The sequence below is a fragment of the Dasypus novemcinctus genome, chromosome 4, assembly GCF_030445035.2.
Source record: "Dasypus novemcinctus isolate mDasNov1 chromosome 4, mDasNov1.1.hap2, whole genome shotgun sequence".
NCBI lineage: Eukaryota > Metazoa > Chordata > Mammalia > Cingulata > Dasypodidae > Dasypus > Dasypus novemcinctus.
In genome coordinates, this window is record NC_080676.1 from 25,116,341 (window position 1) to 25,131,977 (window position 15,637).

The 15,637-nt window shown below is 35.0% G+C and overlaps 1 protein-coding gene across 3 annotated transcripts in view; it reads left to right on the top strand.

Moving 5' to 3' along the window:
• Positions 1-15,637, top strand: part of MME (membrane metalloendopeptidase) — a 120,153-nt gene that overhangs the window by 60,724 nt on the left and 43,792 nt on the right. For all 3 annotated transcript variants that reach the window (XM_004448464.4, XM_004448466.3, XM_004448465.3), the window contains exons 9-16: positions 4,206-4,340; positions 6,297-6,398; positions 8,325-8,461; positions 8,571-8,664; positions 9,832-9,960; positions 10,689-10,787; positions 13,230-13,310; positions 14,528-14,631. In XM_004448464.4, coding sequence (XP_004448521.2) covers positions 4,206-4,340; positions 6,297-6,398; positions 8,325-8,461; positions 8,571-8,664; positions 9,832-9,960; positions 10,689-10,787; positions 13,230-13,310; positions 14,528-14,631 — 881 coding nt within the window. The remainder of the gene's footprint in view (positions 1-4,205; positions 4,341-6,296; positions 6,399-8,324; positions 8,462-8,570; positions 8,665-9,831; positions 9,961-10,688; positions 10,788-13,229; positions 13,311-14,527; positions 14,632-15,637) is intronic.

Consider the following 15,637-nt stretch of genomic DNA (forward strand, 5'->3'; position numbering starts at 1 on the left):
GCTCAGCTGGCACATGGATAGACCAAAGATTTAAATCTCTGGGACATGTATTTATCAAGTTTAGTGGAAATCATGGGTTCAAATAAAAGGAGCAGAAGAGCCATATGTAAAGAACTTATAAATGAGTCTAACTCTGTTACACTGGAGAACATAAATTCCAAAGTAAGACCCACTGACAGGGTATTTAATTCCTGAACTGTCTGCCCTGCTTGTAGTTTCTGGATGTCCCTAGAGCCCTCAGGCATCCTGTTATTTGAGGCACTGTTTACTGTGGCTGTCAATGAGATCCTGCGGAGACTTGCATTAGCGTAACCTCTGGAATGACCTCCCCACTCACTTTGAAATCTATTAGCCATAAAAACTCATTTGGATTTACCATTTCCCCCTTTGGTCAAGATCTTTTTCCAGATTTATAGCTAGTTGATGTTTAGTAATAATCCCTCAGTGACAGGGAGGCTCATCCCTGGAAGTCATGTCCCACATGGGGGGATGAGGGTCGGGGAGAGGTAGTACATTTATATCCTGCATTTGACTTAGAGAAGTCACATTTGAGCAACAGGGAGGTTTTCAGGAAACTTTTCTGTGAAATTGAAACTTAGCGTAGCATTGGTGTATTTTAAACTGTTCAGCCACTATGTGTTTGAGTGATATATTGTGGATCTAGTGATACTGTAACACATAGCCTTGACTTGGTAAGACAGATCTTGCATGAGGGACTGCTGACCTCATTTTGACCTTTTTGAGTACCAGTAGACTAATTCAGTCCAGATATACATATTTAACAAAACAGAAAGGAGCTTTATAACTTGGGACTTAGCAAATACAATGAGGATATTTTTGAGATCAAATGAACTTAGTTTGTGAAAAGAACAATATGCAGTTTTCTAAACATTTGCAACAAACCATAGCAGTTATATAATTTCTTGTACAAATCTCCAGTTTCTTTTCAATAATGACCTAATGAAAGCCCAAAACAGTCTCCGTGCTTGTCCATGGTGGGTCCTCATTTGTTCTGTGTACTTCCTGCTATAGAATCCTGCTCCATTTGTGGACTTTCTCATTTCCAATGCCCAGGAATGGCTGTTTGATTCTGTCTGTCTGGAGTCGCTCTGCAAGGAGCCAGTCTCTCTATGCTGGCAGCTACATGCCTCTGACATACTGCTTAAACAGGAAAATGTTCTCTAACCTTTTGAGAGGCAATATATCCTTCCTGTTTGGTATTTCATTCAAAATGGGTCCCTTATGTGTTCCCACAGGAAACTTCCTGTGCAGCACTATTAAATATCCCTCATTAGCAGTGGCTAAGAATAACTCAGTTCTGTGGATCCTTAGTCACATCATGCCCCATGTTATCTGGGTTTTCTTCCTTTAAGAAAAGGCAGAATATTGGTAAAACCTAAGTGGCACAGAAGAGAATCTTTGGAAATGAAACTCCTGATCTGTAGGTAGGTAGAGCATCAAGGTACCCAAATATCAGCCAGAGTGCCCGGGGTTTTTTTTTTTTTTTCCTCTCTAGGTCTTGCTTTCTTTCATTAGCATTGATATTCACATTTGGAAAACAGTAGTCAAATGACAATGTTCTCTTCTTTGGTGACTGTAACAAACAAACATTCTCTAATAAAGAGGACCCCAATTTCTAAACAGAGCCAGTTTCTAAACACCATTGTTTGATCCTCAAAATGAGGTTAGTTCTAATTAAAATAAAAATTCATGGTGTTGAGTACTGAAAAATATCATCTCATTGATAGTTTGTAATAAAAACCACAAAACTGCTATTATACAGATTTTACCCAACAGTTTAAAACAAACTATCGTCTTTGAACCTGCTACTGTAAGTGCTAGTGTATGCAAAAAATAATTTTTAAAGGAAAGCCTTTTTTAAGAAAGGCTACATGATGTCTATGTGGGACCTTCTTCATAAGAAGGATCACTGAATTACTATTCCAAAGATCCAAAGAAGCTGTCTTGTGACTGTCAAAAGAAATAGCAGATTCTGGCACCTGTCCTAGTATAATAATTAATTGTTTTCTCAGTAGCAAAAAAAGGAAAAATTCAGTTTCAACTTAAAAACTATGTCACTAATGGACTATTTAAATATTAAAGTATTTGTTGATTTCGCTCTCCCCAAATCATGACAATTAGCATTATTTGTCCTTTTACATATCTATAAGGATCTCTAAGAAGAAAATGAAAATCTTGAGGTAGAATCATATCTTGTAAAAAGTATTTAACAGCAGCAGTAAACCAGGGTTCTAACAACACTAGATAAATTTGGAAACCAGGAAAGATGATCAAGATAATAAGATAGCAGTCACATTGGAGTAGTTACCATGTAGTCAAACTCATTAAAGGAAGTAGAACATTCCATATAGTTGCATAAAGATCCCAAGCATCCCTGAAGCCAGTGACATATGCTTCCAATTTTCTGGGAAACTTTTCCAGCTTAGTAATCTAGAAGTATCATCAAAAGTTCTTGTGTTTGCCTTAGGCCAGTTGCTCTAGTCTTGAAATATATCTGTAAGGATACAGATACTGGAGTGAAACTAGTTTTCAGAGTCAATAAAGTGCACAAGAGGATTCTGGTTATTGTTTTCTCACTTCATTAACAAAGAAGTATGTCTTATAGTAGAGAGGGAAAAAAATTCAGTAAATTGATACTGGGAAATTCAAATTATCATCACCTTCACAGTCAATAGTAATTCCATGCCAAGGCAGATGAAAATATGTGCTTTGAAATACAGTTAATGCAAAACACTGCATGCTTATACATTGGAGTAGTTGGTCCCATGAAGTATAAACTCAGACAGTTGTTTACTTCAAAGCGAAACAACAACTCTGATCACCTTTCATTGGAAAAGAATGGTGTTGGCGAGAACACAGAATCATCTTTTCACTCCGGTGACCATAGTGATTAGGTTTATTTTTAAAAACTTTTTATTGTCATAACCTGTAAAAAAACTCAAAATTTCCTATTTATCCATGGGGCAACTGTTGACTCAGAATCTAATAAAGATCATTGTAAGCAAATACTGTGCACAATTTGCTTAGATTCTTGCTTAATAAAATATTGTTTTCATCTCCCTACTGGTTTTAGATTTGGTCTTCATCATGAGTAGTTGTAAATCCAAATGTGCCTGTGCATTCCCAGTAACTATAAGTGGGCCTCTTTCACTTACTATCACTTAATAGGGATATAAAATCCTCCTGAAACTGTGAAAAAGTTAAGCACTGGATCATATTCCTTTGTAGTCACCCTTGAACAAGTCCTAGAAGCATAGAAGAGTCTACCTCTTCCTGATTTGTCTATCATGTCTTTCCTAATATCAGTTACCTGCTTGTAGTAAGGCTGTTGCTGGGAACTTGAATTTTGAGTAAATTTTAATGAGATGAGTTCACAATTTATTTTAATAAATAATAAATAGCAATAGGTTGAGATTGACAAAAGCAGGACTCCATTTCTTGATGTTATGGCCTCTGACCTTGAATACAACATTTATTTATTCTTTAAAAGGTCAGTAATACAACTAGTTTATAACTTTTGAAAAATTAAAATGTATGTGAAGAATTTTGAGTTCTCAGAAAACTGAAAGCTAAATCCATGGTATTAATATTTTGTAATGAAATTTCACAGTATCTAGAACTAATTATGGTATTAACTAAAACCCATAGTTTTAGTTATGAGCTCCTGGAGGAGCTCATAAGAGCACAATCTCATAAAAAATAATACTGCATGGCCTGCAAAGACAGATATAAAGATGTCCCAGTAATATTATATGAATTTGTGACCATCTCTTCATGAATAATTGAAAAAATAACTATGATATATATGAGAAGAGAAAAATCTAAGAAAAGATTTTTAAAGGAATTTATTATTTAAGAGAAGGAAGTATTGTTGCTTACTGAGTATTTGCAACTGCTTTCTCATTAAGGCAATTTAAAATAATTTTATTGAAAATTAAAAATCTCCATCCCACAATTATTATAAATTACAACACTTTCAAATTATTCTTTATTGCTTTGCTGTAAGGCACATTGACCTTCTAAGAATCTGTCCAGGTCATTTCTGTTAGGATTTAGAAAGGGTTTTAATTTACTATGCTTTGTTACCGAAAAGTAATACTGAAATGAAAAAAAAATTAAGTTAAAGCACTATGATGAATATTTAGAATGTTGTCCAGTAATTCAGTGCTGTTTTTTTCTCACAGGCTTGTATAGCATATGTGGATTTTATGATTTCTGTGGCTAAATTGATTCGTCAAGAAGAAGGACTGACAAGTGATGAAAAACAGCTTTCTATGGAAATGAATCGAGTTATGGAATTGGAAAAAGAAATTGCCAATGTAAAACACATTTTCTCAGATACACTGAATAATATTAACCACTTTTTCCCTTCTTTCTATCACATTTTAAGGGTAAAAGGTGAATTCTGTGCAACTCCTTAATCAAGTAATAAAAATGCATAGCTCTGTAATAGATCATTGACTTCAAAAAGACCTTTCTTAAAACTGTAGAATTTTTTAGTGAACTTGGATCCTGATATCCAAGAGACACTAAGTTTGACAAACGTGGAACTAGGTATAGTTAATTACCTAATATAGATGTATTACGTCAAAATTCTACCATTTACAGACAAACTTGTTGCCATGCCCTTGAGGCTCAATACATACTTGTTGGAAAATATTCAGAAAAGCTGTTTTAGTTTTGCCCTGTACAATTTTTATTTAACTTTAATTTCATTTTATTTAAGTTTAAGGTGATTTCAGAGATTGTTTCTGACCATTAAGGCATTGCTTTGCTAAGAAGCATTCACAACTGAACATGGTCAAATGACAGGGTGATGCCACTGACTTCGGACTGTCAGTCTGCTGAGTTCAAGGGAGATCAGACAAAAATTTTGCAGCAAAGCCCAAGCGGTGTATTCCTGAATTTCCTCTAGTTCCAGATGAACCCTTGGAGTCTGGGTTGGCACTTTTTTCTCTGCCAGGGTCCCAAGTGGCATCCGATTTACTGATTGAACCTATGATCAGATTCTCCATAGGCTCCATAGAGCTCCCTCTGGCACTACAAACCACAACCTGTTCCCCTACATCTTCCACCTCTTAACAAAGCCATTCTAACTTGATTAGTCCTGAAGCCTGAAGATCTTTCAAGGCAATTTTGGATTTTCTGGGTCCATCTGAAACACAAAAACTCCTATCAGAGAGACTGTACTTGAAGCTGCAGCTGGATGAATGGTAGTTTGATGGGTTCTGTGTGGTTCTGTGTTAGTAACAGAATTGTTAGAGGACAGTTTGCTTCCCAGGATATTCACCACTTGGCACCTTCCCTGACCATGGACTACCTTCACCAACCTCAACTCTGCAGTTCTCAGACCTCAAAATTATTTGTGTCTATATTTTTTCTCCTCTCTTAGACTCCACTCAAAGATTGGGATGAGTGTTAGTCATCATGTATCAACTGTGTATCTCTGTGTGTTCAGCATGATATTATATGCAGGAGATATTCAATAATTGTTTTAAATAAATGAATGAATAAGTAACCCAAAGGAGAAATTGGACTCATTGACACTGGAGCATAATTTCTATTTTAAACCTTTGTTTTTTATCTCTTTCCATTAAAATTGCATTTATTCACATCAGTTACTAATTGAGGAGTTATTGCAATTGTCTCTTATTTAGATTTGGTGAAAAAGAAATGGATGCTCTTGAGTATAGAGCATGAAACTGGGCAGGATGGGAAGACAGTCACTGGGGTTGTCACTCTTCTCAGATAACTTGCACCCTAACTGTGCTACTATGAACTCTCTTTGTTTTACCTGTTTTAAAATCCTTGCTGAGACTTTTGTTTTTTTTGTGGTTTTTTTTGGCCTGTATTTTAACTGAGGTACTGAGTGGGAGTTGGGGAGACAGAGTATTTGAGAGATAAATTGGTAATGACTATATCCAAGAGAGTTATTACTCTATAAAACAATAGGAGACAAAACTGCAGTGGCCATTAACCTGAGAAAAGAGGGCTACAAATATTGATTGCATAATGTGGTTTGTCAAGTATCAAAATACAAAAAGATTTTGAAAGAATTTTATACTTGATACTGCAGCCAACTCTTGATAATTGTTACTGAATCTCTTAAATTTCACTTTTTGATCTGTTAAAATAAATGACAAAACAATTACAGAATAGAACTGAAATCAAATTATATGGTATATTTATCCCAAACTTCTTTTACCCTCATATGTAGTTGCATTTTTCTAAAGAATTCTTAGTTCAAAAATAATGATCAAAAATTAAATCCATAGGCTACAACTAAACCTGAAGACCGAAACGATCCAATGCTTCTTTATAACAAAATGACCTTGGCCCAGATCCAGAATAACTTCTCATTAGAGATCGATGGGAAGGTAAGTAGCAAGTTTTATGTACTCTCTTATGTGCCATTCCCTAAAATTAAAACATTTAAGTGCTATTTCCTAAAATTCACTGATCTCTTACTTATTAAAATAAATTGAAGTTCAAAATGAATTTAGATGACACCAACCATTTGTCTTCATGACACGATCTAAAAAAAACTTTGCTGAAGTCATTAAGTTTTTTCATTAAACATTGTGAAAGTTGAATCATTAATCATTAAATTAGCACTGAATTTCAAAGGTAAAATTTCAAGACAGCTATGCAATAATATTAGGGACTTCATAGAAAAGGGCTTAGAAAGTATTAAAATGGAAAATCTTTCTGAAAAAACATCATGTAGTCATCTGACTTAAATACTCAAACACTAAAGGCACGACATTTTTAAACTCTGAAAAGAATAATTTATTTATAGAATGTCCATGCTCCTATCAATGTCTACTGTGGTGTTCAGAACAAAAATGAAAAATTAGACCGTAAGAGATAAAAAGAAAGTTTTCCCATAGATTCCATTAATAAGCAGCATTTGACATTGTTTGCTTAATTGTACTTCATTAGTTAGTATCTAATTATCTTTTTTCAGCTATGTATTTATTCTTGTGTATTTTTTGATACTCATGATCAGGAAATGAAGCAACATCCATGGGAAAATCTACAAACTACCACGTTCAGTGATGGAATTCTTGTTGGCACTAAGTGTATTAAAAAAGATTTTATTTAAGGGAATTACCTATTGAGTAAAGCATTTCTCACATAGAACTTTTTAAAAGAGATATTAGGGATTGAACCTAGGACCTCTTACATGGGAAGCAGGCACTCAACCACTGACCTACGTTTGCTCACCAATGAGAGTTGCATTTTGTTTTCTATTTGTTTGTTTGTTTGTTTGTTTGTAGGGGGTACCAGGGATTGAACCTGGGACCTTGTACATGGGAAACAGGTGCTCAACCACTTGAGCTACATCTGCTCCCCTCACACAGAACTTTTTAATATACTAAGTGTTTAATAAATATATTTAGAAAGAATGGTTTAAACAACCAAAGAAAATCAAGAAAAATACAAAGAACTTCATACTTGTGTGATCAGCATATTTATATATAGATACATATTATATTAGAATAATAGAGCCTCAGATACTGATAATTTTCTTAAACATTTTCGAACACTAAAATGTGGCATTTCAGCAAGGTTTGCATAATCTCACTTCCTTGGCTTTTTTTACATTTCCACTGGTGATTGAATAACCACAGTTCTTATTTAAGAAATAATAGAAAGGCACAACTCCTTCTTTTGGCAACCTAGCTTTTAAAGCATAAAAAAAACTGTAGGAAGAACCACTGTAGACTGAATATTGATAGTTTAAAATGTTTTATGTTTGGCTTAATTGGACCATTTGTGTTGTATCTTTAATATCACCATACCTCTGCTATAATAGTATGTTTTCATTTACAGCGTATGTCCCACTGAGATGTACTACTTTGTTCAAATGGATTGTTTATTAGTATTCACTTTTAAAAGATAAACACTTTACATATATTTCAATTTTTGTATAAATCAAGGAAGCCTTATTTTTAAAGTTAGGTTTCTTTTTCTTGTTTTTTAATTATGTTTAGATCATGAAGGTGGCGATGAGCCTAATTTCTAGTTGTATAGTCTCTAATTATGAGAGGCTTTGTTTTTGCTCTTAAATAGTTTAAATTCTGCTATCTGAATAATCATGTTGCAGAACTCATTTTAATTCAAAAACTGGTTTAAAAAATTAAGGAGGAAATATCCTATACAAATATTAAACTGACTATTGCAATAATTATGTAATGATGCAACCAACACCCTTTAATGTCTAACCCTCTAATCATAATTGAATCTTGGAAAAGAGAAATCCATAATTACTCAATGTTTTATGCCTGCTTTTTTCCCAGCCATTCAGCTGGTCAAATTTCACAAATCAAATCATGTCAACTGTGAATATTACAATTCCAAATGAGGAAGAAGTGGTTGTTTATGCTCCAGAATATTTAACCAAACTTAAACTCATTCTTACCAAATATACATCCAGGTAGGTATGTCAGAGTGCCCATATCCTCAAAGTTTACATTTCATATCACTCTTTAGAAGCTTTGCAGCCTCATCTTTTCTGTTGCTGGGTGGTGGGTTTTTTTATACAGAGATCTTCAAAATTTAATGTCCTGGCGGTTCATAATGGATCTTGTAAGCAGCCTCAGCCGAAGCTACAAGGAGTCCAGAAATGCTTTCCGCAAGGTGAAGAAAAAAAATCTCTTTTTTCTTAAGACTTAAACATAAGGAGATACGTGGCTTGCCATGTACACTGCTAGGATATGGTTAACTTTGCCAAGAGACAAAGGCCAAACATTGACTGTTTTGCCCATAAATAGGATATGTTGCCCAGGAAGGAAATCAGTTCACATGGGCTTTGTCATCCTTGACTGTCTACTGTGGCACTGTGATTACATTGCAATGTAAGAAGCTATATTAAGTTATTTAAGCAGTTCATGAAAGATTACTGGCTTGAATTTTGTTATATTAAAAATAATTTCAGAGGTGTCTATCTCCATTAGCTTAATTTTTAGGTGCTCCTAGCACACTGGACATATACATAGATGGACTACATTGACATGGACAATCCATTGAAAGCACACCTACCTGGACATAACCCTAAGGCCTTTTCTTAGGCTGCATCTACATTATTTAAGCAATCATCATCTTAATCCTGTTGTGAGGGGACAGGGTAAGAGGGATTGAGGAAGAAGATTCTAACAAATGTATTGGTTGGTGTCCTGGAGAGAAAATCTCTGTGCCTGAATAGAATCTTCAGATTTTACTCTTTAAAAGGAAGTCTAAACACATTCTAAAAATAAAGAATGGAAAGGATGGTATTGTGCTGAATTTCCCTTACCTAATTCAACCCCATTATTGGTACTTAAATGTGTATAATTATAGTTCTTCTAAATATACAGAGTTGAGCTGAAATAGTAAACAGCAAGAATGTGTTTTTCTTTACTTAAACTTAATTTTTTTTATTTTTTAATATTTTTAGGAATGTATTCTTTTGTATATCAGATGTCCCCCCTGCTGCATCTGTTCAACATTACTTCCCATTTATGTATATGCAGTCATGATAGGGTTTTATTTTTCTCTAAAACTATACAGAAAACTATTAACTTGTAATGACCGAAGGTCCTACTTGGACATGTCACTGAAAAATACATCTTATTTTCAAATCATATATAAATAATCCAATTGAATTATATCTTAAGATAGGGACACATGCCTTTTGAGGAAAAAAACAATACATACTGCAAGAACATAAGAGAGACAGAAAGAATAGAACCTCGTGAAACGTGTGCTCTTAGCATGCTCCGGCCTTCTACTTCTGGTCATATGCCATTTCCTTTCTCCCTTTCACAGGCCCTTTATGGAACAACATCAGAAATAGCAACTTGGAGACGTTGTGCAAACTATGTCAATGGGAATATGGAAAATGCTGTGGGAAGGCTTTATGTAGAATCAGCATTTGCTGGAGAGAGTAAACATGTGGTAATGTTTCCAGCCCAACAAAACTATTAATTATTTGTTTACATCAATGGGCAATTCCAATAGTCCATAATTTCATTAAGATTTTGTTAATCGGGCAGAAAACCTCTGGATCATAATTTGACATTGTTTCCCAAGTCTGCTTCTCACATTATTTAGTCTAAAACATGCTATCTGTTTTCCAAAAGCAGTGTGCCTGTCTAGAGTACCCAGACACACGTTTTATTGATACAATCATTTATAATCTATTCCATTAGCAAAATGGGCCAAGAATTAATGTTGTCTTCAAAACCTGGAAGGTAAAATAACGTTTATTTGTAGTATAAGAAACGCATCCCACTTTTCATTGTTACTGAAATAAAAACAATTAAATTTAAAAATAGGATGAAAGAAACTATTGAAATGCTACTTCATGCTTAAATAAACTACTGGTGGCAATGACAGTTAATAGTTTATGTTAGTGTTAAATGACAGTGGAAGCTACTACATTCTGATGGTGATGTTTTTTACTGATGTATATATTAAGAACTATTTAACTAGTAGTGTACTAATGGCAGTAATATTCCACATATACCCACCCTTTTGTTTATATCGCAGTTTGTCTATACACTTAACATTTATTAACATGCTATCAAGTCAGATAAAGACAGGTCGTAGCTCTATTTCTTAAAAATTTATGTTACAAAGAAGAATTTGTGGCCTGAGTTTGTCTTCTGTTCTTTTGGTTTGAGGTTGAGGATTTGATTACACAGATCCGAGAAGTATTTATTCAGACTTTAGATGACCTTACTTGGATGGATGCTGAAACAAAAAAGAAAGCTGAAGAAAAGGTAATAATCAAGGCAGTGTTCACTATCAAAGAGAAATTTCTTTAAAGAAAAAGATTAACTTTAAATAAGAAAAAATATTATCAAGGATTAGATAAATAAATGCAAGCTCCTAAAAGATGTTAATACTTCTAGAAACATTTTTCAGGGGTAAATTTTATTTCATGATTTTCATCTTTCATTACTTCTTTCCAACCAGTAAAGAAAATATTACCATTTCACTTTTGTTTAAGCAAGATCTCAGAAAACAAGGAATTAAAAGATAATATATCAATTGTTCATATTTTTCCTTCTTTCATGGAACATCTAAAAGCCCTTGATTTTTAATGCGAAATTTTTAATTGCAAAATTTAATGCAGAATTTTTAAAACATGCCCAATTTAGCTTTTTACATAACCTAAGAAGAAAACTATTAAATTTCTGTTCAAACAAATGTAAGATAGTACGTTATATTTGTGTATTATAAGGTGGTCTAAGGAGATGTCAAAGGAGCCTTCTAGCAACTATTTCTATCCACCGGCTTTGTTTGACTTTTATTGAGGCTTCTAATATATTGCATAAGAATACAGTTAAGATAACTACAGAAATCTTAGGCTTAAATTTACTTAGATCATTTGTCCTGAAAACTATATAAAAACTAGAGGTCATCAAAAGCATATTCTTTGAAAACTGTTTGTGCTTTATGAGCAACATTGACATGCAACCTGATTATTCCTCTGTATCTGGCGGGATGGGCGGGAGCAGGTGGGAAGATCCAACCATTCTTTGGATTGACCCAGGAGGATTATATTGCAATAAATCTATTTTAACCAATTGAAATAACAGAATCAGCCTATAATCCAGTTTTTCACAATTAAATCACCTGGAAAGACTGTTTTTTTCAGCTCTTAAGGAGTCCTACATGCGTTAGGCCTAGAATTTAGGCCCACGCTACCCATGACATGACACCATTTGGTGTAGCCTCTTTGATTATTCTAGCCTCTAGATTTCCCAAAGTGGTGTCCTAGAAAACCAGACCTACACATTCCACAAAAATATCCCATGATCAAACGAGTTTAGGAAACATGTACTGCAGGAAGGCTTCCCTGATCTCATGCCAGACTGGGTTATGTGCTCCTGGGGTGTGATTTTGTAGCATGATACATCACACCTGACAGTTGATACTCATTTCATTCTCTGTTGTTGCTCTCACAGTAAGTTCTATGGGCCAACAATTTTGCCTAGTATTGCATCCTCAGCTCCTTGCAAAGTACCTGGCTCTTAGGCACTTGAACATTTGTTGAATGAATATTTGGACAATTTAATCCCTCCAAATAAAATTAGACTCTGTCAAGTCCCACAACACAGAAACCTGTTTCATGTTTTTGCCACAGTATTTACCCAAAGTATTTGACAATACATCCTTTTTAATGCGATACATTTTACTTTCCGCAGAATTTGTCTCTGAACATTCTGGGGACATCTCCTTGGAAATAAAGTACCACTGGGTGGGGCTTAATTTGTACCTATGAAGTGGTTTGTAATGAGCTTGTGGTGCAGAAACCTGCAAAAAAAAAAAGAAAGGGCTTGGTCTGACGTCAGTCACACATCACCTGTTCCATTTGGTAAATCCTTGGGCATATATAGCGGATTTATAACAAAACCACATACATTTTCTGGTGAACCATATAACTCAGAGACAGAGGCTTAATTCCCCTTGAAAATTTTAAGTTAATTAAACTAAGAGCAGGGTAAAATGGAAAAGCCAAAAGTCAAGCATCTTTGAAAAAAATAGGAGAGAAATAAGTAAATAGAAAGTAATAACAAATAATAATAAAGTAATAAAAAGAAATTAAAAATTAAAGTTAGAAATACCAAGTGATAGACCAGTGATAAATGTGAGCTGATATAACAGGGAGAAACCTATTTTCCACTCATTTAATTGATGTCATTCATTTAACCTTGCAAAAGATGGGTATGCTGGCATTAGAGACCAAAACAGAACATTAAAACTCCCAGGAACCAATATTCAGGAAGAATATTAGCACTAAACCTGTAAGCCATCTCTGTTTTCTCAACCACATCAATGAAGTGGAAAGATAATTATAAGCTGCTAGATTGGATGTTCTAAATATTACTCCTGTAAAATTGAAGAAAAAGCCTTTTCATAGAAAAATTCATAAGAATATAATGTATGTGGAACAATGACTTGCCAGTTTTCATTTTGATTTTCTTGGGAAAGCTGCAGCATATGAGAACTGAGCATTAGAGGCTAAATTCCAGATCTATTTTAGTATTTTGAGCCCTGGGAAGAAGCAGATTGCAGAGGTCTCCAAGTGTTGTCATATACTATTGTTATTTGTAAGCCATGTGGATCAAGTTATTCAATTGCTAGTGATAGGTAAATTATGATATTTGTATTTGACAGTTAAATAATCCGCACATTCAATGTTATACTTTTCATAGGCCTTAGCAATTAAAGAAAGAATCGGCTATCCTGATGACATTATTACAAATAACAACAAACTGGATAATGAATACCTTGAGGTAAGTCTCTATGACGACTCTGGGCTAATGATACCTGGAGTCAGTAACTGTCATTTCTAGCTATGGGGTGCCAGAAATTTGGTGAAGTGGCCTACAACCATAGGTCGTTGTGTAAAACCGTTCGCACTGAAGCCAAAATTGTGTTGGCCTGAACTGTAACTGATCGACATGAGTAATGTTATTTTGTTTTCCATGTATTGCATTTTAAGAATACTAAGAAAAATCTAGTGTTATTTAAAGAGCATCAAAGGGTGGGCTTCGAGGTAGCATCATCGGTTGGACTGAGCAACAGGCAGCTCTCAGGCTCCTTGGTCAAATCTAGTTTCCTTCCACTTTCTAATTGTTCCCCTCCTGAATCCAGCAGGTCACACCTCTTTTGTTTAAAAAAATACAACAACCTAAGGTTGAGAACCAGAAACTCAGGGGATTAAAGTCCCTCTAACACTGACTTTAGACTCAGCTGAGCATCCTGTTGTTCAGCTGTGATTACCATCACTGCTTGAAACTCTGGAGACAAGTTGACTCTTGCCCCAGTCCAGGGATGACAGTAATTCCTAACCCAGGGATTTCTAGCCTGAGGCAGGGATTGGTAAACTGCAGTGCCCTCTCCTCCCTTTCCATTTGCAGAAAAGCTTGGTGATCTCTTAACTGAGCTAGTTCTGGTGGGCAAGCCCTGGGGGTCCTTACTGCAGGAGTGTGGTAGCCAAGAGCAGACTCAGAGCCAGGCTCCTTGGGTTCAAATCCCAGCTCCACCACTCGTGCACTTGAGCAAGGGATTTAATTGCCCTGTGCCTCAGTTTCCTCAGTTTCAAAGTGAGGATACCAGCCCTTACTAATAAGCATTAAATGGGTATAATATATATGTAAAGTGCTTGACAGAGTCCCTACACATAGTAAGTACTAAAGAACAATGTGCTGTTATCCTCACCTGTCATGCAAGGATTAAATATTAACATTGTGAGGCTTGTCTGACTCCTGGTTTCATTTGATTACTTATGAAAGAATAGACTAAAGTGGTGATTCAGTTAGAGCTGCAGTGGCTTGTAAGATAGAAGTAGGCTAATTTGAATTAAATCCTTCTTTGGTAAGTTTTAATGCTCTCTCTGCTAAATTTATTAACTGATAGAATTTAAGAAGATATTCCCTCTGTGTTTTTAGCAAATCTTTTGAAGATACTAGCTTTAATACTTCTCCCCAAATATTTTTATGTAATATAGTTGAACTACAATGAAGAGGAATACTTTGAGAACATAATTCAAAATTTGAAGTTCAGTCAAAGTAAACAACTAAAGAAGCTCCGAGAAAAGGTGGACAAGGAAGAGTATGTATATTCCAGTTTCTAATGTGTTCATTCAGAAGCAGGCCTTTTTATTCCTCTTCTTTGTCAGATTGGAAGAGCCTGATTTGGAAAAAATGTTTAACAGTATAATGTTCTCCTTCCATTGAGTACCTTTAATGTCATCTAAGAGTATTTTGCTAAACTTCTAGGTAAGGTTCTCATCCCCACCCCAATTTTTCATTGGGGTGTCCTTAGATGAACTCGCTTCTTTGATTTTTTAAATTTTACTCATTATTGCCTGTCCCCTCTACCTGGTTTGTGGATAAGATTCTCAGTAACACCTTAGCCTAAGTAACCCATACCTCCCTCAAGCTTTCTCTTTATCCACCTTTTTTCCATCAGTCAGGCATCCTACAGTTCTATCCCCTTCTTAGAATTGCCATATGTAACAGTTCTCTCAACCCTGTGAGAGACCCTGTGTGGTAGCCAAATAGGAGATGACAGGAATTCCCCTCATTCATATCCTTCAGATGCTCCTAATCTCTCCTTCTTAGTGACACTAGTACTTCATCTTAACTACCAGTGCTTATTTTTCAGTTAAATGCATGGGTGTAACATTTATCGACATATATATTTGTGTGTACTTAAATCCCTAGCCCTGCTGATTTTGACTTTTTCTCACTGAGAACTGTTAGCTTCTAGAGAACAGGGGCCATTCTTTTTGACCATTAATGCCTCAGCACTCAGCATAGTACTGAACACGTAGAAGGTTCTCTGTCAAAACTGATTTAATGAATGAGTGAGCAAGTCAAAATAAATATACTCATTTGATTTGCATGACAACTAACACAATAGCCTACGAATGAGATGCTTGGTTCATTCATTCATTCATTCATCATTTGTTCTTTCATTCATTCATCTAACTCATATTTTGTAGCACTGTATAAGTCTAGGTGTCATGGGACTGGGAGAATCAAAGGTGAATCCTATTTATTACATTACATTAGCCTACAACAGCAGAGGGTAAACAAGGCATGATGTAATAAAC